Genomic DNA, 25,790 nt, shown 5'->3' with positions numbered 1-25,790 from the left:
CAGCCCAGGCAGCCACTGGCTTTGCCATCCAAGCTGAAGCCATGGCTGGCCTTATGACTGCCCCAGACAGGGAAAAAATGTTTTTTAGAAAACCATCCACTCTCCTACCCGTGACATCATTTAATGATGTTGAAGGCAAAGGTAATGTAGATTTTCGCACTGATCGAATCACATGCGTATCTACTTTAGGAGCGACTTCCCTTTTTAAACAATCCCCAGCTGGAAGAGGATAATTGGAATTCCATTTCTTAGGCATTCTAAACTTATTAGGCGTAGCCCAAGCCTCTTCCATGATTTCCGTCAGCTGATCTGACTCTGGAAACTCAGTCTTAACTGTTTTGGGACGTTTAAACACAGGTGCCTTGGTTTTTAACACAGGCTCCGCTGAATCCTCTAAGGATAGAATGGCTTTCATTGCTTTAATTAACTCAACTATACCCACTGAGCGGAGACCTTCCTCCTTCTCTTCGTATGCCGAAGTAGAATTAATTGAGCTTTCATCCTCCAATGAATCCTCATCTGAACCATGTGTAGCCTGTGAGGATGAAGATTTTCTTACCACCGGCTTATCAGCCTGTTTCTTTTGAGAGGCAGCTGTTAGAAGTGATACACCACAGGTGGGAAGCTGCATTTAAGGGTTAATCGTGTAACCTATCCCCAGTACAGGAGTTGGAGGAATTATCCTTTCAGCTATACTAGATAGTCTGTGCAAACATAGCCCAAGGTGGATCAACCTGCACCTGAATCTGCCTTGTATTTTTGAAGAACCCCTTTTGAAAGCTAAAACAATTTGCATACAAACCATCCTGAACCAGATTCTGAGAGAATAACACAGCTTAGGAAAAAAAAATAAAAAATATTTTAATCACACCACTTACATAGCACTTCTGTGCTTCTTATTAACCCCGATTAATTTTCACCTGTGTGCTGACCTGGGGTGGCCGACCTGTGCCGACATTGTGGGGTCCTGCACCCCAGGCCCATACCTAGTATTAGGGACCCCCAGTGACGGAGAAGCCTTGTCGATCGGCCTGGGGGCTTAACCCTATATCTGCAGATATACGCAACTAAGATCTCCGTGTTATCTGACTATTATTATATAGTAATATTATTCACTCGGTGTGCATTAGGGAACACAGTTTTTTTCCTACACAGAATTACCCCTCCCCTTTTAGCACCTGAGTGACATTACAATCGGATTGAGCAGCTTTCCACCTTGTGTATTGTATATAGAGAGGCACAAATGGGTCAGCATTAGGAGGGATTGCTGACTCTAGTAGTGCCAAAGGGGAAGCCAGGGGTATCCCCAGGTAAGCTGGCTCTCAGATGCTGTAGGTGCCATTACCATGTGGCCTTACACTGGGAATTTAACCCAGATATATATATGTAATTATTTATGGGGTGGGTGTGGGGTGCAGTGGCCCCTGTGTCGGTATGGGTGGGCTGCTGCAGGTCGGCACACCCTAACACTTTATTAACACTTATTATTTTCCTATCACTTTGTATATATTATTTTAATCACACCACTTACATAGCACTTCTGTGCTTCTTATTAACCCCGATTAATTTTCACCTGTGTGCTGACCTGGGGTGGCCGACCTGTGCCGACATTGTGGGGTCCTGCACCCCAGGCCCATACCTAGTATTAGGGACCCCCAGTGACGGAGAAGCCTTGTCGATCGGCCTGGGGGCTTAACCCTATATCTGCAGATATACGCAACTAAGATCTCCGTATTATCTGACTATTATTATATAGTAATATTATTCACTCGGTGTGCATTAGGGAACACAGTTTTTTTCCTACACAGAATTACCCCTCCCCTTTTAGCACCTGAGTGACATTACAATCTGATTGAGCAGCTTTCCACCTTGTGTATTGTATATAGAGAGGCACAAATGGGTCAGCATTAGGAGGGATTGCTGACTCTAGTAGTGCCAAAGGGGAAGCCAGGGGTATCCCCAGGTAAGCTGGCTCTCAGATGCTGTAGGTGCCATTACCATGTGGCCTTACACTGGGAATTTAACCCAGATATATATATGTAATTATTTATGGGGTTGGTGTGGGGTGCAGTGGCCCCTGTGTCGGTATGGGTGGGCTGCTGCAGGTCGGCACACCCTAACACTTTATTAACACTTATTATTTTCCTATCACTTTGTATATATTATTTTAATCACACCACTTACATAGCACTTCTGTGCTTCTTATTAACCCCGATTAATTTTCACCTGTGTGCTGACCTGGGGTGGCCGACCTGTGCCGACATTGTGGGGTCCTGCACCCCAGGCCCATACCTAGTATTAGGGACCCCCAGTGACGGAGAAGCCTTGTCGATCGGCCTGGGGGCTTAACCCTATATCTGCAGATATACGCAACTAAGATCTCCGTATTATCTGACTATTATTATATAGTAATATTATTCACTCGGTGTGCATTAGGGAACACAGTTTTTTTCCTACACAGAATTACCCCTCCCCTTTTAGCACCTGAGTGACATTACAATCTGATTGAGCAGCTTTCCACCTTGTGTATAGGATAACACAGCTTGCAAGACAAACATGATATGAGTGTTGGTGTTGCTGTGAGTGTATCTTCCTCACCTTTGCCACTCTTAGACATGATAAATAATCAACACTTCCACAGTGTACTACACAATTTGAGACTGTAATCATTTTAAGCTTTTTAAAGTGACATACAATCCAACCCTACCCATGCACCAGCATTGAGGATCGGAATAGAACAAAACTGACAGAATATAGTAAAGTCAGCAATCACACTAGCAGTCAGTCACATGTTATACATTAGTATAATATCAAATATGAACACATCATCAACTACAACTACATTTCAAGTATGTAGGAGAACAGATTACTGAATCATGTTTAAACAGATCTACCGTATTCAGACGCATTGCGAAATAAACAACAGTAAATGTATTCAGACTCATATGCAATAGGCACTTTTTTTAACTATTCATACTCAAAAAGGTAGAAACTTAGTGCTGTATAACCCGTACTCAATAGAGTGGGATACAGGGAGACTCACCTCGCTTCCAAGACCGATCAATACATTAGCGAATGCTGAGTGGATCCAGACGCTACTAGTTTACACTGCCTCTCCATGAACCTATGGTTAACACAGACGCACCAGTCACACAGCCGCCTATGCTGCGACTGGGTCCCCTTCATGTACAGCGTCTGAGATGGAAGTGGGAAAACAGTTCATGGCGGGAGACGCGGAGGAAACTGGTCATGAACCGGGGGAAGGGGCGACAAGGGGAGCATCTGACTCCCCACTGCTGACATCAACCCTAGGGATCGCGGCCTCATACTATTCCGGAAGCCTATGATCCCTAAGGCCTAGCACTGGTGCAGCCGAGGTGGCAGCAACATCAGCGACTGTTTGGTAGTCTCCCAAAACAGTGCGGCTGTGTCTGTATTCCCCTTCAAAGCAGAACCGATGCCTTACCTTCTCCCTGTGCTCCGACCACAGCCTGGTAACGTTTTGCTGGAACTGCTAGTATATCAGACACAGACGCCCGCCGAAACAGCACTGTACTCGTGGGTAAGTGTTGTCGCGACCCGGCGGAGAGTTGTTGGAGCGACTCTTTCTAAGGTACGTATAAGACGCTGTTTAGAAAGATTGCTCAGAAAAATAGTAAGACTATAAAAATAAAATAAGAAAGCTTAGGGCTGCTAAAAACCACCGGCCCTCTGACCATGGTCCGGCTCCTGCCACACCAAACAAAAAACTGATTTGCCTGAGCCAAGATGCGGGGATATATGGACGGGCCCGTTGCAAGCTGGGAGGCTGGAAAGCTTTGACCGATTGGTGCAAATCTGCTGTTGCTTCATCATATCCCATTGTTACTCTGTGGATAACCTGTGGACCCTGCCGGAGAAAAGACCAGTAAGTCCATCGAGTTCAACCTGAAATATATTATATTCCCTATTCTATTCTGGTTAAAGGCTATATCCTCGTAAATATTTTTCTGTTAGAAATTTATCTAACCCATTTTTAAACGCATTGACCGAGTCCGCCATTACAACCTTCTCTGGCAGTGAATTCCATATTCGTATTGCCCTTACAGTGAAGAATCCCTTCCTGCGCTGAGTACGAAATTTCCTCTCCTCAAGCTTTAGTGGGTGTCCGCGCGTTTGGGTTAGAGGTCTCTAAATAAACAAATATCTCTGACAGACAATACCAGCTAACATTTCTGCAATACCATAGAAACACTTTTTAAATATGACACCAAAGAAAGTAAGATACACTTTAATGTGCTTATTATTCAGTCAGTAATTATATTACAGACACATTTTTACAATATTGAAAAACAAAACATGAGTAGCAAAAATAAATTCTCATTTTGGATGCCTTTTCACACAGCTTTTCTTACTGTAGTTCCCTCCCTCCTTTCTTAGATTGTTTTGCGCTGTCTTTTCAGATATCCCAGGTTGTAGTCTCTTGTACCAGGCCCTCGTGCTCTCTTTGGCTGTACTTGTGACTGGGCAGTGAGCTGCAGTTTTATAGCACTGGAGTTCACTTTTGCTGCTACTAAAAGCTCTTTCATTCCTTTCATTTTCTGGCTCTGGAAACTGAGTGTGAGTGCCTGTGCAAGCTCTGTCTCCTCCCCCTTCTGCTCCTGGGACGGGCGCTGAAGAGGCTGAACAGGTTCCCCAGGCCTAGACTCTCTGCGATGGGCCCTTCTTCTGGTATCATCAGAGTCATCATCCTCATTAGTAGGGTCTGAGTTCACTAACGTCACCTGCTGCCTTACCTGAAAATGGTCAAAAGGTCAGTCAGCTTTAAATACACAACGCATGGCAGTCTCCTACATCCTTAGGAAATTATTTATACAGTAGTTACAAATAACAGTTCAATCTCTATCTCGGTTATAAAGAGAAAAGAAGACCTTTTTTAGTAAAGACTCCCTCCTTGGAGGGGGCGTGGCTACGACGGCTGAGGAGTAAGCAGCAGATCTCGGGAGCTCCCCGGCCACCAAACTCCTGCAACTTATCCTGACTCCCTCTGGTGTCTCTGCCCGGCTGGAATCTGCACCACAGGCTGTGGGCACCGGCGGGCACCTTTCTCCGCACTCTTCGGGACCCGTGGAGCGGCATTTACCGACCTCCGGCCCTGCGGCCTGCACCTCCTCCAGATCCCCGGCCTCGATTTTGGCGCCCTCGACCGCGAGTCGCCTGGAGCTCGAACGTCGGGCTGCTGCTGCCGCCGGACGCCGCGGAGGGACTGGAAACAGGGGATAGCTTCTCCTCTGCCTGTCGGGCTGTGGCCTGGGGCCTTGATAGCCAGAGAAAATACAGGTACTCCTGGGGAAGGGGCACGGCGGCCATCTTAGAAGCTGCTTATATAGGCTGCTGCCCACGCCTGGACATATGAAGAGCTGCCTGTTGGGATTCTCATGTGCCTTGTGAACTGTCTCTGCACTCTGGGACCTTACTTACTGCATGCTGCTCTCTCCCACTCCTAATCTCTTAATAACTATGCTAAATTTCACCTGTGATTGGAGGCAAAGTCAGCTACTTCCACTGCACAGCTCTCCCATTCTACCAGACAGGAGCTGCATATAGTTTGGAATTAACTACACTGCTGTACTGCACTAATATCCTACAGTGTACTACACACCAATATCCTACTTTTGCCTCCCGGAATTTGCTGCAGGATATTCCCTCCTCATTACTCTCGTCCATGCTGTTACTTTTACACAAGCCTGTACTTCCTATCCATTGATATCTTGACCTACAGTCTGGGCACGGTTGGTTCCCGCCACTGATTATACACAACCTTGCTGCTGCCGCCTTCTAATTACACTTCTATACTGCAACCCTACCCTGGGGTGAGTGTGACTGCTACTGTCCAATATGGTTAAGGACGGCCAGAGTGCGGCCGCGGCCAAACTAGAAAGATTTGCTAGGCAGTCCACTCCCAGGGTAACATCGGCTCCTTCTCAGGGAACCTCTCCGACACACTCGACCTCCCCTTCTGAGTCTGCTGTCAATTCCCCGGAGGCAGCGGAGGCGCCGTCTATTCAACAGGTGCTGGAGGCTATAGCTGGCAGTGAACAGCGTCTCTCCGATAAGATGGAAAAGGTGCAGTGCGACCTCTCCTTGCTCCGACAAGATGTCCAACGTATCCGTGAGAGAGTGGGTGAGGCGGAGACACGGGTCTCCAACCTGGAAGATATGTGTGGTCCCCTAAAACAGTCCGTATCCACGGTGACCCAGCAGGTTTCCTCTCTCCAGACCAAGCTTTTAGACATGGAGGGACGGCTGCGCAGAAATAATGTAAGATTTGTAGGCCTGCCTGAAAGAGAAGAGGGTTCGCAGCCGGAGGACTTCCTCGAATCCTGGCTTAAAGAGATGTATGGCGCTGAGTCCTTTACGGCCCAATTCACGGTGGAGCGCGCACATAGGATACCATCTCGGCCGCTACCTCCTGGTGCCCCTCCTCGCACCTTCATCGCCAAATTCCTGCATTATAAGGACCGTGACTCGGTTCTCCGCTTAGGTCGTATGAAGGGCCCGTTGGTCCGCAATGGAGTCAAGGTGTCGGCCTTCCCGGACTTTGCCGCAGACGTCCAGAAGGACCGAGCCCAGTTTATGCCTATTAAACGGCGTCTGCGAGACCTCAACATTTCATACTCCATGCTGTTTCCTTCAAGGCTCCGGGTCGTGGCGGATGGGGAGACCAAGTTTTTTAATTCCCCTAGAAAGGCGGCCCAATGGCTGGACGGATATGCGCCGGGTGCTCGGCAGCTGGCTCCGGACTGACCTCCTGCGTTGAAGAGGCTGGAGCCTAGATTACCGGAGGGAACGATCATAGATCGGGGAGCCCCCCTCCTTTGCATTGGTGGCTCAAGACTTTTACGACCAAGTGGTGTTGGTTAGAGTGGGTTAGAGGTTCAGTTGAGAATCTAGGCCTTCTTAGCGCTTGGTAGTTTGGGTTGATTGTTCGGGATATAAGTATGCCGGAGTTTGGGGTGGTATATGGGGAGGGGACGGTTAGCTGGGAAGCTGCTAGTTACGCCTCCTTTTGCTGTTTTCGGGTTTCTTTCTTTAGTTTGTTATTTTTCTTATCTATGTATTTTTTGAAGCAAAGATGTTTAATATTTCAGATGCAATGGCTTACAACGCAGGGCTTATCTACGTCATGTGCTGCTGTTGTTAATAATGTTGATTCTTAAGATGTATTTTGGGAGATGTCTATCCGGGTGGCACATAGAGCTTACATGGGGTCATGATTAACCTGAAATTTCTGGCATGGAATGTCCGAGGTCTGAATAACAAAATCAAACGATCTTTGGTTCTGAATATGATTAAGAAATATGACCCGGATATTGCATGCCTCAGTGAGACCCACTTGGAGGGACATAGGTTATTGTCCTTACGACGGGCCTGGGTGGGATGGGCTTACCATGTCTCTCACTCCTCCTTTTCTACTGGTGTCTCGGTTCTGATTAAAAAGTCAGTGCAATTTGAGCTGTTATCGATCAAAACTGACCCGTATGGAAGATTTGTATTTATGGAGTGTAAGCTGAGTTTCCAGCCCTATTACATTTTAGCGGTGTATGTCCCCCCTCCTTTTTCATATGCTGTGTTGCAGCAGGCTGCTTCTTTCATTGCTCCATCTCCTACTACCCCAGTGATTTGCTTGGGCAATTTTAATAACATCCTAGATTTGTCCTTAGACCGATGGCACTCCCCGAGGGTTGCGCTGGCGGGTGGTGGTCCTACCAAGTTTGCTGATTTCTTGAAAAGTTTGCAGTGGGTGGATGTGTGGAGGCTTCGTCGCCCTGTGGCCCGTCAGTTTTCCTGTTTTTCCAGCACTCATGGCTACTTCTCCAGGATTGACCTGATGTTGATGTCCCCCGCCCTTGTCCCTGGGGTCATTGATATCCACTACGAGGCTAGAGGGGTCTCTGACCACTCCCCTCTGTTGATGACTCTTGCTGTGGAAAGTCAGAGGGGGCACTCTTATTGGAAGTTGCACCCCTCTTGGCTGGCCCAGCTCGGTGACTGCAGTGATCTGGAGACTCAGTGGGAGGGTTACTTTAACGACAATGTAGGGTCTGCCCCGGGTACAGTAGTTTGGGATTCATTTAAGGTGTTTTTGAGAGGTTCATATATTGGACGTATAGCGGCTCATAAAATGTCCTCAAGGGAAAGAGAACAGGCCCTTGAAAGTGACGCTAGGGAACTGGAGTCCCAATATTTATCTGATGGTGCCCCTGCGACAAGGGCACGCTGGCTAGTGGCTCAGTCGGCTTGGTTAGCCCACCTGTCTGATAAAAACTCTCTATCCCTCCTCTTTAAGGCTACTAATATTTATATGCACGCTGATAGGACGGGGGGCCTCCTGGCCCGTCTGATACATTATGATCGTCCCGGGACTACGATCACCCAAATGTCCGGTGGAGATGGCTCCTTTGTTGACACCACACCGGACATTGCGCAGTTATTCCGATCTTATTACTCTGAAGTCTATAGCTCACAATTGACGTGCTCTACTTTAGATCTTTCACATTACCTGGGGGGTGTTCCGCTGCCCGCACTCTCCTCTGAGGCCTGTGGGCTGCTGGAGGCGCCTTTGACGCTTGAGGAGGTGACTGCGGCCATTGGTGTGTCCCCTAATGGCAAGGCTCCGGGTTGTGACGGAATTCCCTCCGAGGTATACAAAAATCATGTTGATTTTTTTGGGCCCAGGCTCCATGCCCTATACTTAGATATATTTGCCAATAACGAACTTCCCCCCTCTATGTCAGAGGCAGTTATAATAGTGATCCCAAAGCCCGGTAAGGACCCTGGGTCTCCAGACTCCTATAGACCGATATCCCTGATTCCCACCGATGCTAAGGTCCGGGCAAAGATTTTGGCAGTACGACTTAACACAGTGATCACCTCCCTCGTTCACCCGGACCAGACCGGCTTCATGCCAGGGAAGTCCACGTCTATCAACCTACGTAGACTGTATACCATTTTACAACTCCCCCATGACTCCCCTTCTGACTCGGCTGTGGTCTCGTTAGATGCGGCCAAGGCCTTTGACAGCATTGAATGGGCTTATTTATGGGAGGTGATGGCTTGTATGGGCTTTGGACCCAACTTTGTCAGATGGACTAAATTACTGTATCAACATCCGAGTGCCAGGATCTTGGTAAACGGCTATGTATCCCCCTCTTTTCAACTGTCCCGTGGTACTAGACAGGGCTGCCCCCTATCCCCCACGCTGTTTGCCTTGGCCATCGAGCCCCTGGCCTGTTTGATAAGATCGCACCCAGATATTGTGGGAATCTGTACGGGTTCACGTGAGGATAGAATAGCTCTTTACGCCGATGACATGTTGTTGTTTTTGCAGGATTACACCAAGTCAATGCCCATTCTGCTGCGTGTGATAGAGAGCTTTGGAGATCATTCGGGTCTTAGAATTAACTGGTCTAAATCATACATTATGCCAGTCATAGGCCCCCCTCCTACTGTTTCCAAAATCCCCCTGCCATTATGTTGGACGTTACAATTTAAGTACCTCGGAATCCAAATAACTAACGACCCTTCTGATTTTGTCCCTCTGAACCTGGACCCGACCATGCAGTGGGTCATGGGCAGATCCAAAACTTGGTGTAAGCTTCCACTGTTGGTGTCTGGCAGGGTTAACCTCATTAAAATGATTATACTGCCCAAACTCTTATACATTATTCTCCAATCCCCGGTATATATTTATCCAATATTCTTTAGGAAATTAAATAGCATTCTATCCTCACTGATATGGGCTAACAAACGACCTAGGATACAGCTAAATAACCTTACCAGGCAGCGATCTGACGGTGGCCTGGCTCTGCCTAATTTTCAGATGTATTACTACGCTGCTCAGCTGACTCATATCAGTGTGTGGGCGCAAGATTCTGGGGCTGACTCTATACATTGTGAGTTTATTCGCTGTTACTTTCCCCACCTCTCTCCTGTGCAGGTGCTACTGAGTGGGAGCATGGCTCGGTTTCTTCCCCCTATTATTTTCCAGGCCTTAAAGATATGGCGGGCCCTGAGAGACCTCTTGAGGTACGAGGACCTGGATCCGGACACCCCCCTCTGGTACTCTGACTGGCTCCCTGAACTACATGCACTTGAGGGGCGGGAGGTATGGGCCCCTAGATCAGTGGTCTCTATTTCTCAACTCTACCTAGATAATGTATTCAAATCCTTTCAACAACTGAGAGATGAGTTTGACCTACCCAATTCCTATTTCTTCAGATACCTCCAGCTTCGTCACGCCCTCCAGTCCCAATTTGCTGAATCCCCCCCACGAATCCTCCCATTCCCCATCAAGACTTTTGTGGCTACTTTGGGTCGAGCTAAGATGGTCTCCCTTGCGTATGGATATCTTCTTACCAAGCTCCATACGGACCCTTTGACACGTCTCCGTGGAAAGTGGGAGGAGGATATGGGTTTAATAACTGAGGAGGACTGGGCCCTTGCTCTGGAATACCCTGCCAAAGTTACCAAATCTCTCAGATATCAGCAAATTCAATTTTTCATTTTACACAGAACATATATGACTCCAGCTAGGCTGGCTACTTTTGGGACGGGCGGATCTGGCCTTTGTCCTAAGTGCGGGGGGGCGGTGGGAACATTCTGGCATCTAGTGTGGGATTGCCCGAGGTTGGGGGTGTTCTGGTTGGGGGTCAGGTCAATTCTGGAGAGTACGGGAGTGACTGGCAGACTGCTTACCCCACAATTCTGTATTTTGGGGATGGGATGCTCTACTTCTTTGTCTGTTTCAATGGGTCTTTATGCTCGCAGTGTATGTGCCTTGGCTAAGGTTTGCATTGCGAGGCTATGGATGGCCCCTAGAGGCCCTTTAGTATCTGCGCTAAAGACCTTAATTAATGACACAATAATTAAGGAAAGATACATATATATGAAACAAAACGCATCAGCCAAATTTGAAAAGGTTTGGTCTCCATGGCTAGACTCCCCCCATTCTCACCTGGTTCCCCAAATATAGTGGGCAATGAAGTGCTAACATATTAAAATCTTAATATTTCATGATGTATATTTGAGATGTTTGGCGGTTGAGCCCTGCGTGTTCGCCTACTTATATGCATGACTAATGTGGTCCTGAATCAGATGATTTCTTCTCACTTTGCTTCTGTTTCTTTTTGTTGTTTTTCTTACTGTTTAGTTTAAGGGTGTAAATATAAAAGTTAATGGAGATTAATATATTTGGCTACGGATTTTGCAGACCCAATTGGTCCGAATAATAGGAAATCCTTGCATATTCCCTCATGGACTTGGCCTGTTATTCCAATGCTGTAAACTACTCTCCAAAATGTGGCTCTGATTCGAGATAATTTGATGTATTTTTTCTTTTTCTTTTTTTTTTGTGCTATGATGATGCTCTGCAATGTCTGTACCTATTTCTCCAGACTACTGAATAAAAATGACTTTATTAAAAAAAAAAGACTCCCTCCTTGAACAAGTGTCAGTATGTACTAAACACGGCTCATCTTGAGCAACCTGCAAGCCTTCCTGTTTCAGAAATCCTCTGACCCAGTTTCCTGGCAGTAACGATTTGCCCCTTATCCAAGTCGTTCAGATCTTTACACCTAACCATATTTTCTGCAATAAACACATGGACTATAGCTGCCTAATGTCAGATTACCATTTAATATATCCCTGACCATAACATGCACCCTTGCTACGACACTGTCAATGTCATTTGCTTCATAGGGGATTGGATATAATGTTTTGACTCATGGGTGTATACTTTGTTATGCTTTCTATTTCATCCTCTAGTTCAGTAATTCAGATACCTTTCTCAAGGCATGCCAGTATTTCAGAGGTCATTTAGCACAATATAATGCAAAAAATAAAAATACATTCATAAACTACTCAATTGCTCATATAAAATACTCTACTAACCATAGCCATTCTAGCTATACATTTGACTAATTATTCTAGTTGCAAGTATCATATTAACCTGCGCATCATATCTTCCCAGTGATTGGACGAGGAATGTGGCCCAGCCCACATGTAGCACAGGTGTTGGGCTGTCCTCTTCCCATTTACAGATTCCATCATAAAAACGCAAGAGGTTTGCAAAGCACAGAGGATCCTGAAGAGCAGTACCAGCCTAATAAAGATAAAATAAAGTAAAAAAAACAGGGCTAATACTTGTTTCACAAGGCCAAAATGTAGACTTTACTAGTTACTTACCGGGTTGTCTGATGAGGCTTCTTCTTTTAATAAGTTAGGTAACAAATCATTGGCAATATCAAAGAGATCTTTATAGATTTCCTCATCTTCCCGACAGTAATTATACCTAGAGACAGAAAACCGTACAAGACAAAAGATATAAAATATTAAATATATGATTAGAAAGTAGAAGTGTAGGATATGTAGAGTAATGGGCCCTACTCATTTCCCGATGCGCCGCCGAGGTGCCCGACGGCCGATACGGCCGACGAGCGACCCGGCGGCGGGGGGGCAGTGACGGGGGGAGTGAAGTTTCTTCACTCCCCCCGTCACGCGGCTGCATTGAAGTGCAGGCAAATATGGACGAGATCGTCCATATTGGCCTGCATGCACAGCCGACGGGAGACCAGCGATGAACGAGCGCGGGGACGCCCATCGTTCATCGCTGGAGTCTCCACACTGAAAGATATGAACGAGTTCTCGTTCATTTATGAACGAGATCGTTCATATCTTTCAGAATATCGGCCAGTGTGTAGGGCCTATAAGTAAACAAGAGATGAAAGAGAGAACTACTAATTAATATAAAGACTCACTCTTGAATGACTGCAGATGTCTCAGCCCAGGCCTTTAATGCCTCTCGCACATCCTTGTTCCGGCAATGATAAGCAGCTAAATAAATGTGAGGATACAAGTGCTGGTTTTCATAGTGTACTCGAGAGGACCGTACAGCCTGTGTAGATGAGCAAGGAGTTTACAGGTAAAGTACTAATATTAATAATCTCATATTAATGGAAAAGCTCAAGTGATTAACAGCTCCATGCAAGATTTGTGGAAAAAACTCCAGAACATTTTTTTTTAATTCATGTGAAAATGCTTTAAGCCACATATAAATGAGAAAGCAGAGAAACCTGAATATAATTTACAAATAGAAATCACCTTGTGATAAAGTTCAAGAGGCTTTGGACGTCCGGGGGTTGAAGCTAAATCTTCAAGGTCTGCCAAATTACCCAAAGCCATTGGATATCTGAGGATAAAGAATTATATATGAAAATTAAAATCATTCCAAAGTAGAAGAAATTGCTTATTTTTTCTATCATACAAAATAAAATAATTTCATCCAATCCCTGCAGTCCTTTGCTGATAAGATTCCGAAGATTTTTTCTCAGCTCACTTCCTCTCTACTTGTGTTGCCCCTGACTTCAAGCATATCAAGGCTTCTTAGCAGCAGAGACAGATGAAACAACCACTAAAAATAAGAATTTACGCACCGGTAATTCTATTTCTCGTAGTCCGTAGTGGATGCTGGGGACTCCGTAAGGACCATGGGGAATAGACGGGCTCCGCAGGAGACTGGGCACTCTATAAGAAAGATTTGGTACTATCTGGTGTGTACTGGCTCCTCCCTCTATGCCCCTCCTCAAGACCTCAGTTAAGATACTGTGCCCGGAAGAGCTGACACAATAAGGAAGGATTTTGAATCCCGGGTAAGACTCATACCAGCCACACCAATCACACCGTATAACTCGTGATATTATACCCAGTTAACAGTATGAAATATAACTGAGCCTCTCAACAGATGGCTCAACAATAACCCTTTAGTTAGGCAATAACTATATACAAGTATTGCAGACAATCCGCACTTGGGATGGGCACCCAGCATCCACTACGGACTACGAGAAATAGAATTACCGGTGAGTAAATTCTTATTTTCTCTGACGTCCTAGTGGATGCTGGGGACTCCGTAAGGACCATGGGGATTATACCAAAGCTCCCAAACGGGCGGGAGAGTGCGGATGACTCTGCAGCACCGAATGAGAGAACTCAAGGTCCTCCTCAGCCAGGGTATCAAATTTGTAGAATTTAGCAAACGTGTTTGCCCCTGACCAAGTTGCAGCTCGGCAAAGTTGTAAAGCCGAGACCCCTCGGGCAGCCGCCCAAGACGAACCCACCTTCCTCGTGGAATGGGCTTTCACTGATTTAGGATGCGGCAATCCAGCCGCAGAATGCGCCAGCTGAATTGTGCTACAAATCCAGCGAGCAATAGTCTGCTTAGCAGCAGGAGCACCTATTTTGTTGGGTGCATACAGGATAAAAAGCGAGTCAGTTTTCCTGACTCCAGCCGTCCTGGAAACATAAATTTTCAAGGCTTTGACTACGTCCAGTAACTTGGAATCCTCCAAGTCCCTAGTAGCCGCAGGCACCACAATAGGTTGGTTCAAGTGAAAAGCTGATACCACCTTAGGGAGAAACTGGGGACGAGTCCTCAATTCTGCCCGATCCATATGGAAAATCAGATAAGGGCTTTTACATGACAAAGCCGCCAATTCTGACACACGCCTGGCCGAAGCCAAGGCCAATAACATGACCACTTTCCACGTGAGATATTTCAGATCCACAGTTTTAAGTGGTTCAAACCAATGTGATTTTAGGAAACTCAACACCACATTGAGATCCCAAGGTGCCACAGGAGGCACAAAAGGGGGTTGAATATGAAGCACTCCCTTTACAAAAGTCTGAACTTCAGGCAGTGAAGCCAGTTCTTTCTGGAAGAAAATCGACAGAGCCGAAATCTGGACCTTAATGGAACCCAATTTTAGGCCCATAGTCACTCCCGACTGTAGGAAGTGCAGAAAACGACCCAGCTGAAATTCCTCTGTAGGGGCCTTCCTGGCCTCACACCACGCAACATATTTTCGCCAAATGCGGTGATAATGGTTTGCGGTTACTTCTTTCCTGGCTTTTATCAGCGTAGGAATGACTTCCTCCGGAATGCCCTTTTCCTTTAGGATCCGGAATTCAACCGCCATGCCGTCAAACGCAGCTGCGGTAAGTCTTGGAACAGACAGGGCTTCTGCTGTAGCAGATCCTGTCTGAGCGGTAGAGGCCATGGGTCCTCTGACAACATTTCTTGAAGTTCTGGGTACCAAGCTCTTCTTGGCCAATCCGGAACCACGAGTATCGTTCTTACTCCTCGCCTTCTTATTATTCTCAGTACCTTTGGTATGAGAGGCAGAGGAGGGAACACATAAACCGACTGGTACACCCACGGTGTCACTAGAGCGTCCACAGCTATCGCCTGAGGGTCCCTTGACCTGGCGCAATATCTCTTTAGTTTTTTGTTGAGGCGGGACGCCATCATGTCCACCTGGATGAAGTCCCCACTCTCCCGGGTGTAGGTCGTGTCTGCTGAGGAAGTCTGCTTCCCAGTTGTCCACTCCCGGAATGAACACTGCTGACAGTGCTAGTACGTGATTTTCCGCCCATCGGAGAATCCTTGTGGCTTCTGCCATCGCCATCCTGCTTCTTGTGCCGCCCTGTCGGTTTACATGGGCGACTGCCGTGATGTTGTCTGATTGGATCAGAACCGGCTGGTTTTGAAGCAGGGGCCTTGCCTGACTTAGGGCATTGTAAATGGCCCTCAGTTCCAGAATATTTATGTGTAGGGACGACTCCGGACTTGACCAAAGTCCCTGGAAATTTCTTCCCTGTGTGACTGCGCCCCAGCCTCGAAGGCTGGCATCCGTGGTCACCAGGACCCAGTCCTGTATGCCGAATCTGCGGCCCTCTAGAAGATGAGCACTCTGCAGCCACCACAGTAGAGACACCCTGGTCCTTGGAGACAGGGTTATCAGTTGATGCATCTGAAGATGCGATCCTGACCACTTGTCCAAGAGGTCCCACTGGAAGGTCCTTGCATGGAACCTGCCGAATGGAATTGCTTCGTATGAAGCCACCATTTTTCCCAGGACTCGTGTGCAGTGATGCACCGATATCCGTTTTGGTTTTAGGAGGTCTCTGACTAGAGATGACAGCTCCTTGGCTTTCTCCTGCGGGAGAAACACTTTTTTCTGTTCTGTGTCCAGAATCATCCCCAGGAACAGTAAGCGTGTAGAAGGAACCAGTTGTGACTATGGAATGTTTAGAATCCAGCCATGCTGTTGTAGCACTTCCCGAGATAGTGCTACTCCGACCAGTAACTGCTCCCTGGACCTCGCCTTTATTAGGAGATCGTCCAAGTACGGGATAATTAAAACTCCCTTTTTTCGAAGGAGTATCATCATTTCTGCCATTACCTTGGTAAACACCCTCGGTGCCGTGGACAGTCCAAACGGTAGTGTCTGGAATTGGTAATGGCAATCCTGTACCACAAATCTGAGGTACTCCTGGTGAGGAAGGTAAATTGGGACATGCAGGTAAGCATCCTTGATGTCCAGGGATACCATGTAATCCCCCTCGTCCAGGCTTGCAATAACCGCCCTGAGCGATTCCATCTTGAACTTGAATCTTTTTATGTATGTGTTCAAGGATTTCAAATTTAAAATGGGTCTCACCGAACCGTCCGGTTTCGGTACCACAAACAGTGTGGAATAGTAACCCCGTCCTTGTTGAAGTAGGGGTACCTTGACTATCACCTGCTGGGAATACAGCTTGTGAATTGCCTCTAGTACAGCCTCCCTGCCCGAGGGAGTTGTCGGTAAGGCCGATTTGAGGAAACGGCGGGGGGGAGGCGCCTCGAATTCCAGCTTGTACCCCTGAGATACTACTTGAAGGATCCAGGGATCCACCCGTGAGCGAAGCCACTGATCGCTGAAATTTTTGAGACGGCCCCCCACCGTACCTGGCTCCGCCTGTGGAGCCCCACCGTCATGCGGCGGATTTGGAAGAAGCGGGGGAGGACTTTTGCTCCTGGGAACCTGCTGCGTGTTGCAGCTTTTTTCCCCTTCCTCTGCCTCTGGACAGAAAGGACCCGCCTTTTCCCCGCCTGTTTTTATGGGGTCGAAAGGACTGTACCTGATAATACGGCGCTTTCTTAGGCTGTGAGGGGACATGGGGCAAAAATGCTGACTTCCCAGCTGTTGCTGTGGAAACAAGGTCTGAGAGACCATCCCCGAATAACTCCTCACCCTTATAAGGCAAAACTTCCATGTGCCTTTTAGAATCTGCATCCCCTGTCCACTGCCGAGTCCATAAGCCTCTCCTAGCAGAAATGGACAATGCACTTATTCTAGATGCCAGCCGGCAGATCTCCCTCTGTGTATCTCTCATGTACAAGACTGAGTCTTTTATATGCTCTACAGTTAGCAATATAGTGTCCCTGTCTAGGGTGTCAATATTTTCCGACAGGGAATCTGACCAAGCAGCAGCAGCACTGCACATCCACGCTGAAGCAATAGCTGGTCTCAGTATAACACCAGTGTGTGTATATATAGACTTTAGGATAGCCTCCTGCTTTCTATCAGCAGGTTCCTTTAGGGCGGCCATATCCGGAGACGGTAGTGCCACCTTTTTAGACAAACGTGTGAGCGCTTTATCCACCCTAGGGGGAGTTTCCCAACGTGACCTATCCTCTGGCGAGAAAGGGAACGCCATTAGTAATTTTTTTGAAATCACCAATTTTTTATCGGGGAAAGCCCACGCTTCTTCACACACTTCATTTAATTCTTCAGATGGGGGAAAATCTATTGGTAGTTTTTTCTCCCCAAACATAATACCCTTTTTTGAGGTACCTGGGTTTATATCAGAAATGTGTAATACCTCTTTCATTGCCTCAATCATGCAACGAATGGCCCTAGTGGACATTAAATTTGACTCATCGTCGTCGACACTGGTATCAGTATCCGTGTCGACATCTGTGTCTGCCATCTGAGGTAGTGGGCGTTTCAGAGCCCCTGATGGCCTTTGAATTGTCTGGGCAGGCACGAGCTGAGAAGCCGGCTGTCCCGCATTTGGCATGTCGTCAAATTTTATATGTAAGGAGTCGACACTTGCACGTAATTCCTTCCATAAGTCCATCCACTCAGGTGTCTGCCCCGCAGGGGGTGACATCACATTTATAGGCATCTGCTCCGCCCCCACATAAGCCTCCTCATCAAACATGTCGACACAGCCGTACCGACACACCGCACACACACAGGGAATGCTCTTAAAGGAGACAGGACCCCACAAAAGCCCTTTGGGGAGACAGAGAGAGAGTATGCCAGCACACACCAGAGCGCTATATAATGCAGGGACTAACTGAATTATGTCCTATAATATTTACTGCGCCTAATTTTAGTGCCCCCCCTCTCTTTTTTACCCTTTTCTGTAGTGTAGACTGCAGGGGAGAGTCAGGGAGCTTCCTTCCAGCGGAACTGTGAGGGAGAAATGGCGCCAGTGTGCTGAGGGAGATGGCTCCGCCCCTTTTTCGGCTGACTTTTCTCCCGCTTTTTTCTGTATTCTGGCAGGGGTAATCACCACATATATAGCCTCTGGGGCTATATATTGTGGTTATTTTGCCAGCCAAGGTGATTTTATTGCTGCTCAGGGCGCCCCCCCCCAGCGCCCTGCACCCTCAGTGACCGGAGTGTGAAGTGTGTATGAGGAGCAATGGCGCACAGCTGCAGTGCTGTGCGCTACCTTGGTGAAGACTGAAGTCTTCTGCCGCCGATTTTCCGGACCATCTTCTTGCTTCTGGCTCTGTAAGGGGGACGGCGGCGCGGCTCCGGGAACGAACACCAAGGACGGGTCTTGCGGTCGATCCCTCTGGAGCTAATGGTGTCCAGTAGCCTAAGAAGCCCAAGCTAGCTGCAAGCAGGTAGGTTCGCTTCTTCTCCCCTTAGTCCCTCGTTGCAGTGAGCCTGTTGCCAGCAGGTCTCACTGTAAAATAAAAAACCTAACATATACTTTCTTTCTAGGAGCTCAGGAGAGCCCCTAGTGTGCATCCAGCTCGGCCGGGCACAGGAATCTAACTGAGGTCTGGAGGAGGGGCATAGAGGGAGGAGCCAGTGCACACCAGATAGTACCAAATCTTTCTTATAGAGTGCCCAGTCTCCTGCGGAGCCCGTCTATTCCCCATGGTCCTTACGGAGTCCCCAGCATCCACTAGGACGTCAGAGAAACTTTCATATACAGAATACTTATACTTAACATTAATCTGCCAAGATAAACCACATTTTCTATTACATCCTTGAGGATGTTGGGGACACCAAAAGAACCATGGGATATAGACAGATCCTAAGGAGACATGGGCACTTTAAGACTTTCAAAGGAGGGCGTGACCTGGCTCCTCCCTCTATATCCCTCCCCAGACTCAGTTTAGAAAATGGGCCCTGCGAGATGGAGGCACTCGGGGGAGCTCTTAGAGTTTCTCTGAAAAGACTTAATGTTAGGTTTTTTATTTTGGGGAGATCTGCTGGCTACAGACTCCCTGCTTCGTGGGAAAGAGGGGAGAGCAGTCTAGACCCACTTCTAATGAGTTTCAGGGCTCTGCTGCTGCTGACAGGATGCCTTCAGCTCCTGAGGGGAGATGAACGCCGGGCTCTCCTGGATGCTCGCTCCCACAGCTTGCCGTCCCCCCTCTTCAAGCCAGAAGTCAGAAGACAGGTGAGTATGTGAGGAAAATACATCTTTTCTTCAACAAAGACGGCATATAGAGGTACTGTGCAGCATGATTTGCTCAGTGCGCGCCAGGCTCCCGGACTGTACACACCGCTGAGTGCAGGGCGCTGGGGGGGCGCCCTGGGGAGCTAAAAATACCTCATAAATAAGGCTGGCATATCTGTACAGTGCCCTGGCACTGCCCGCAAACCCCCACCAGGATAAACATGTAAAAATAAGCGGGAAGAAGCGCGCCATGTTGGGGGCGGGGCTTCTTCCTCCAGGCTCACTCGGCGCCATTTCCTTCTCCAAGCAGCAGCGCTGGTCCTTCCTCACAGCAGACAAGTACCAGGGGCTATAAAAAAAGGGGGGGGGGGGGAGAGATTATTTCTTTACAGATATATAGCGCTGCAGCTCTGACACACTTGAGGGTGTTTTCAGACCTGCACTTTGGCGCTGGGGTGTGAGCTGGCTCCTTTCCTTTTGTTCCCTCACAGGCTTTTGTCGAAGTCAAAAAAAAAAAATATTACATAAAGAGAACATACAAACTACACACATTATGAGTCGCTATACTTGCAAATATGCGCAGCGAGCACAGCCATATATGGTAACACACGCATTTACACGGACATGCCACAGAGATGGATTCGACACTTATTTCATACAGTACATAATTATAATAATATCAAGCGCCAGACATCATGATGATTTAAAATTATATATATTGAAGTAATGTCATGTATGTGTATTATTTGAACGAAACCAGATAGACCGGTCATGTTTACTATTGAAGCAACCAGATTGATGTGTAGGTTCATTTGATGCTTGTTGTGAAGTTGTGGGACATTGCAGCGGATAATTATGATTGAATGTATAAAAGCTAAAATCACTTTTATTAGAACAATAGATATTCCAAACAGGTGGTGGACAGGAAACTCAGGCCAGCCCCTTTGGACGTCTCCAAGGCTGGACCTGTTAAGCATATACAAAGGGACTGGTGACTCATCGTGAACCCCTCCCCCAGAAACTAGATAACACACTGCTCACACAGGAAGGTAGTTCCTGTTTTTGGTCTCAGTGGCTGTAAGGTCTGAGACGATGATGGACTTGCTGGCAGATCAGTCCCTTTATTTATTTACAGAGAGAGAGGGACATAAGATGCATTGGAGGGAATGGTAATTGTATCGCTGGCATGTAACTGTATGTAATTGTATGTTTTAACTGCTTACTGTGTGAGTTGTAATCATGTAACTATAGGTATACTGTACTTTGTAATATATATTGAATCCATATCCTTTTAATAACAAATATATACATCAATGAGCTTTGGAACTCAGATAATGTGTGGGTGTATTGTTTTCTCTTATGGGATGCAGTGTTTTGCGATGTATAGCGCACATTCATGGGATATGGTAATAAGAGGTGCAGGCGTTTACAATATATATTAGAGCGGGCATTTTAAATATTTGTGAGAAATCAATTTGGCATTCTTTGATGCGGGCTGGTCCGCGATATCATGTTCTTAATGATGCACTGTACATTATAAACGCGACGCTGTGGTCGATCAGCTTGTGATGGACGCATCCTAAAGCTGAGAAAATCATCATATCCGTGTGTATTGTTGTGTTATTAGTAAGACGCTGATATGAAATTCAAGGGACAATGCGTTTCTCATAATATTTAAGATGCTAAAATGTATTTTATTGTTGCAAAACAAGGTTCAAATAAGTCATATTGTGTTTGATTCAGATTGGATTGCTTATCTGTTAAGTAGGGTTAAAAGTACATTTAAAAGTTGCTGCATAGCCTTGATATAGTTTTGCTTTTTTAAATCAGGCCTAAAATAACTTCTGGTGCTTGTATGATGTGTGATTTCTTTGTGACAAAGGAAGCCGCATGGTCTGTCCTCCATTTTGGACTAACCACATGGCCTGTCCACCATTTTGTGTAACCCTCATGCAGGGGCGTCAGAACGTTTTTAGGTTGGGGAGGGCAAGATATAATCTGAGTTTGGCGCCCCTAGCTTCCCAGCACACTGTGACAGTGGGCGACATGAAAGGGATATGTGTCGGGGCATCATACTGATTATTAGCATTACCAGCAACATGGTAAGCATGGGATCTGGTTTGGATCCCGGCAGTTGAAATACCTACGTCAGAATTCCGACACTGCTCTAAATGCTGGCGTTGGCATCCCGAATAGGATCACAATCCCGGCGCTGGATCCTGGACGTCTGTGTGCTGGGCAACCGGAGAGGTAAGCCGTGGAGGGTGGACGTGGGGGTGGGTGGTTTAGGTTTAGGGTGCGGGAAGGGGGGGTTAGGGTAAAGCTGCGGGGAGGGGGGAAGGTTAGGTTTAGGCTGTGTGAAAAGGGGGGATTAGGGTTTTGCACCCCCGGGGAGGGTTAGGCTGCGGGGTGGGGAGGGTTAGCCTCTAAGGAAGAGGGTTAGGGTTAGGCTGCGGGGAGGGAATGTTAGGCACTAAGGGGGGAGGGTTAGGCACTAAAGAGGGGCGGAGGGGTTAGGGTTCGATTGCGGTGAGGGAGGGTTAGGGTTAGGCTGCGGGGATTGGAGGGTTAGGGTGAGGCTGCAGGTAGGGAGGCTTAGGGGGGTAGAGGGGGAGGGTTAGGACACATAACTCCCAGGTGTCGGATTCTGTGCATGGGGATGCAGCTTTAGGTGTTCTGACAGTGTGCAGGCAGTTGAATAATATATACTGTACCCTGGCTGGTCTCTGTGTCAGCTTGACAGTTCAGCCCCACATACAGTACATAAGCTAATATCTCATTGTGCTTAGGTAAGCACTGGCTGGCTTCTGGTATATTGCCAAATTTGCAAAAGCGGGTACCTTGCAGTGGGCGTCCTCTCCTCAATTTTTGCACTGGGGACGTCATGAGATCAGATGTCACAGTCAGACCTTAGCCAGAAGCAGCAGTGTGTCATTGCCAGCGGAGGAGGTCAGAGGAGAGAGAAGGGGATGGAAGGAAACAGAAGCCCCCGGCCCGCCACTTTCCTCTTTGCCATGTACCGCAGCCGGCTGCGTACTTGGAGTACTATAATTAGTCAGTTTGACTCATTATTAGTACTGCTCATACTACTGCGGTGGGACCCTTTGTTGCTTTGGGCCCCGGTGAGTAGTTCCGCCGCTGCACGGCTGGTATCCAACCGCAGCGCTCCCAGTGCCGGCGTGAGCAGAGGCAGAGGTGCTGGTATACAGGAGCACCATCAGCGGGAGGCAGATGCCAGGCAGAGAGGAGGGGAGGCAGATGTTGGTCAGAGAGGGGGGAATAAATGATGGGCAGAGAGAGGGGGGCAACAGATGGTGGGGAGAGGGGGGCAGATGCTAGGCGGAGAGAGAAGGGGGACAGATGATGGGCAAAGGGAGGAGAGGAGGTAGATGCTGGGCAGAAAGAGGAGGGGGGATAGATGCTGGACAGAGAAAGGAGGGGGACGCAGATGCCGGGGAGAGGGAGCAGATGATGGGCAGAAAGAGGGGGGGGCAGAGAGAGGGGGGGGAACAGATGCTGCGGAGAGGGGGGCAGATGATGGGCAGAGAGAGGGGAGGCGATGATGGACAGAAAGAGGAGGAGCAGATGCTGGGCAGAGAGAGGGGGGACAGATGCTGTGGAGAGGGGGCAGATGGTGGGCAGAGAGAGGGGGAAGATGCTGGCCAGAGAGAGGGGGGACAGATGCTACAGAGAGGGGGGCAGAGAGAGGGGAGGCAGATGCTGGGCAGAGAAAGGGGGACAGAGGCTGCAGAGAGGGGAGCAGATGATGGGCAGAGAGAGGGGGCAGATGCTGGGCAGAGAGTGGGGGGGGGTCAGATGCTGCGGAGAGGGGGGCAGATGATGGGCAGAGAGAGGGGAGGCAGATGCTGGGTAGAGAGAGAGGAGGGACAGATGCTGTGGAGAGGGGGGCAGATTATGGGCAGAGAGAGGGGGGTACAGATGCTGCAGAGAGGGGGGTACAGATGCTGCAGAGAGGGGGGTACAGATGCTGCAGAGAGGGGGACAGATGCTGAGCAGAGAGAGGGGGGCAGATGATGGGCAGAGGAAGGGGGGGACAGATGCTGAGCAGAGAGAGGGGGACAGATGATGGGCAGATAGAGGGGGGCAGATGATGGGCAGAGAGAGGGGGGGACAGATGCTGCAAAGAGGGGTGGCAGATGCTGGACAGAGAGAGAACATGTAGCAGTCAGAGAGAGAGAGAGAGACAGCAGCTGCATAGAGAGGGTAGCAGAGACAGGCAGGAGCTATGAAGACAGAGCAGGCAGGTTGAATACTCACATTTAGACAGGGGCCATGCTGTGACATCCTCCGTGTTCCAGGAGTCAGAGGAGCATGTGACAGCTCCTCCAATCAGGGGCTCTTCTAATCAGCATGTGCCGAGCTCCTCCAATCACAGCTCGGCACATGTTCGTCTGACCCTATTGCTGATATCAGGGAGGAGGAGACGAGAGGCACCGCAGTGAGATACAGGGACTTCCCCTGCTGCTGCTGTCACAGTGAGTACGACTACGATCTAACCCCTCCTCCCATCCCTGTGATGCCGGCGCCGCTGCCTGTCATGCAGGTGCAGCGGCAGCAGCAGAGCAGGGAGAGCGCCTCCCTGCTTTGCAGACCCTGAGCGGTAGCGCCGGAACTGGGCGCCTCTCTCATGTTTGGGGGGAGCGAGCTGCCCCCTTGCCCCCCCTATTCCGACGCCCCTGCCCTCATGAATGTAGAAGGGGAAGGAGCAGCGGCCATTTTGGGAAGGTCATTTTCTAAATGGCTGATTTTCACTGCTCAGAATAATCAGCTTTCCTTGGTCACATCAAACACCATTTTGAGTTACCAATGCATTTATTTAACCCATGTCATAGTCAATTACAAATAGTTTCAGCTGGGCCTAGTGAGAGTTAAGAGATGAATACTTGATGTAAGAATTACACACAGATATAAAAAAAAAAGTTTTTTTTTTCTTTTACCTCTAGGATTTAGTTAAACTCTGCTTGCTAGTTTAGGATAGCCATTGAAATGTTAATTAACCTGTCCCACTACCCTCTTGAACAGGCATATGAACCTCTGTTGAGACTTTGAAGGAAATGCATTCATTCAGTAGGTGTGTACTGTGTGGGGGGGGTTCTATGAGAGTCAAGTGATATATATTATATAAATATATATTATATATAATATTATTATACAGGTTGAGTATCCCATATCCAAATATTCCGAAATACGCAATATTCCGAAATACGGACGTTTTTGAATGAGAGTGAGATAGTGAAACCTTTGTTTTTTGATGACTCAATGTACACAAACTTTGTTTAATACACAAAGTTATAAAAAATATTGCATTAAATGACCTTCAGGCTGTGTGTATAAGAAACATAAATGAATTGTGTGAATGTAGACACACTTTGTTTAATGCACAAAGTTATAAAAAATATTGGCTAAAATTGCCTTCAGGTTGTGTATAAAAGGTGTATATGTAACATAAATACATTCTGTGCTTAGATTTAGGTCCCATCACCATGATATCTCATTATGGTATGCAATTATTCCAAAATCCGGAAAAATCCGATATCCAAAATCCGTTTGGTCCCAAGCATTTTGGATAAGGGATACTCAACCTGTAATTATGTGTATATTTATATCAGTGTATGTTCTGCAAGATAGCTATCCAATCTGAATTATATCATTTAAATTTTTGATTATTGCTAGATTCATTATAGATCTGTGTGAAATAGGATACATTTGTTGCTATATAGTTAAAACTGAAATAACAGTATTTTAAGGAAGTAAGCGTAAAGACACAAACGCAGGTCTGCATAAAAGTTTATACAGAACAAGTTGTGTCTAGTGGGCAATAGTAATTAGTATTGTTCACATTTATACTTAGAGCTGTGTGATTTGTTTTATTGCGGACGCAGAGTTTTGTACACGTGTCTCGGACAAAGTAAAGGACTGCGCACGCAGCGTAAGAGACACGCACGGTCGCGTGTTTGCGCAAAGTGCGTAAGAATGCGGGCGCTGAGTACAAATTATACAATAGTGTCGTTTAGTTCAAAGGTGGGATAGTAGACATTTAATACAATAGCACATAACTATCAGATTTCAAAAGCAGGTTACTCTAAATTTAGTTTAAAAACTGTATTGCCTCTGGGGTAAAGCTGCCTATCTGAATGAATCAAAATTTTCTGTACAGAAAAGACAAAGTGTACTTGAGTCAGCGAACGTAGGAGTGAGTGAAA

The 25,790-nt window shown here is 47.4% G+C and overlaps 1 protein-coding gene across 3 annotated transcripts in view; it reads right to left on the bottom strand.

Moving 5' to 3' along the window:
* Positions 1–4,254: 4,254 nt before the first annotated feature.
* Positions 4,255–25,790, bottom strand: part of MEN1 (menin 1) — a 183,182-nt gene continuing 161,646 nt past the window's right edge. For all 3 annotated transcript variants that reach the window (XM_063945203.1, XM_063945204.1, XM_063945202.1), the window contains 5 exons: positions 13,141–13,228; positions 12,798–12,934; positions 12,226–12,331; positions 11,990–12,142; positions 4,255–4,775 (listed from right to left, as the gene is read on the bottom strand). In XM_063945203.1, the coding sequence (XP_063801273.1) occupies positions 4,416–4,775; positions 11,990–12,142; positions 12,226–12,331; positions 12,798–12,934; positions 13,141–13,228 (844 nt within the window). In that variant the 3' untranslated portion in view covers positions 4,255–4,415. The remainder of the gene's footprint in view (positions 4,776–11,989; positions 12,143–12,225; positions 12,332–12,797; positions 12,935–13,140; positions 13,229–25,790) is intronic.

The sequence above is a fragment of the Pseudophryne corroboree genome, chromosome 11 (genome assembly GCF_028390025.1).
Source record: "Pseudophryne corroboree isolate aPseCor3 chromosome 11, aPseCor3.hap2, whole genome shotgun sequence".
NCBI lineage: Eukaryota > Metazoa > Chordata > Amphibia > Anura > Myobatrachidae > Pseudophryne > Pseudophryne corroboree.
The sequence above is the reverse complement of the archived record's forward strand: the minus strand, read 5'-3'. Positions and strand labels throughout refer to the sequence as shown.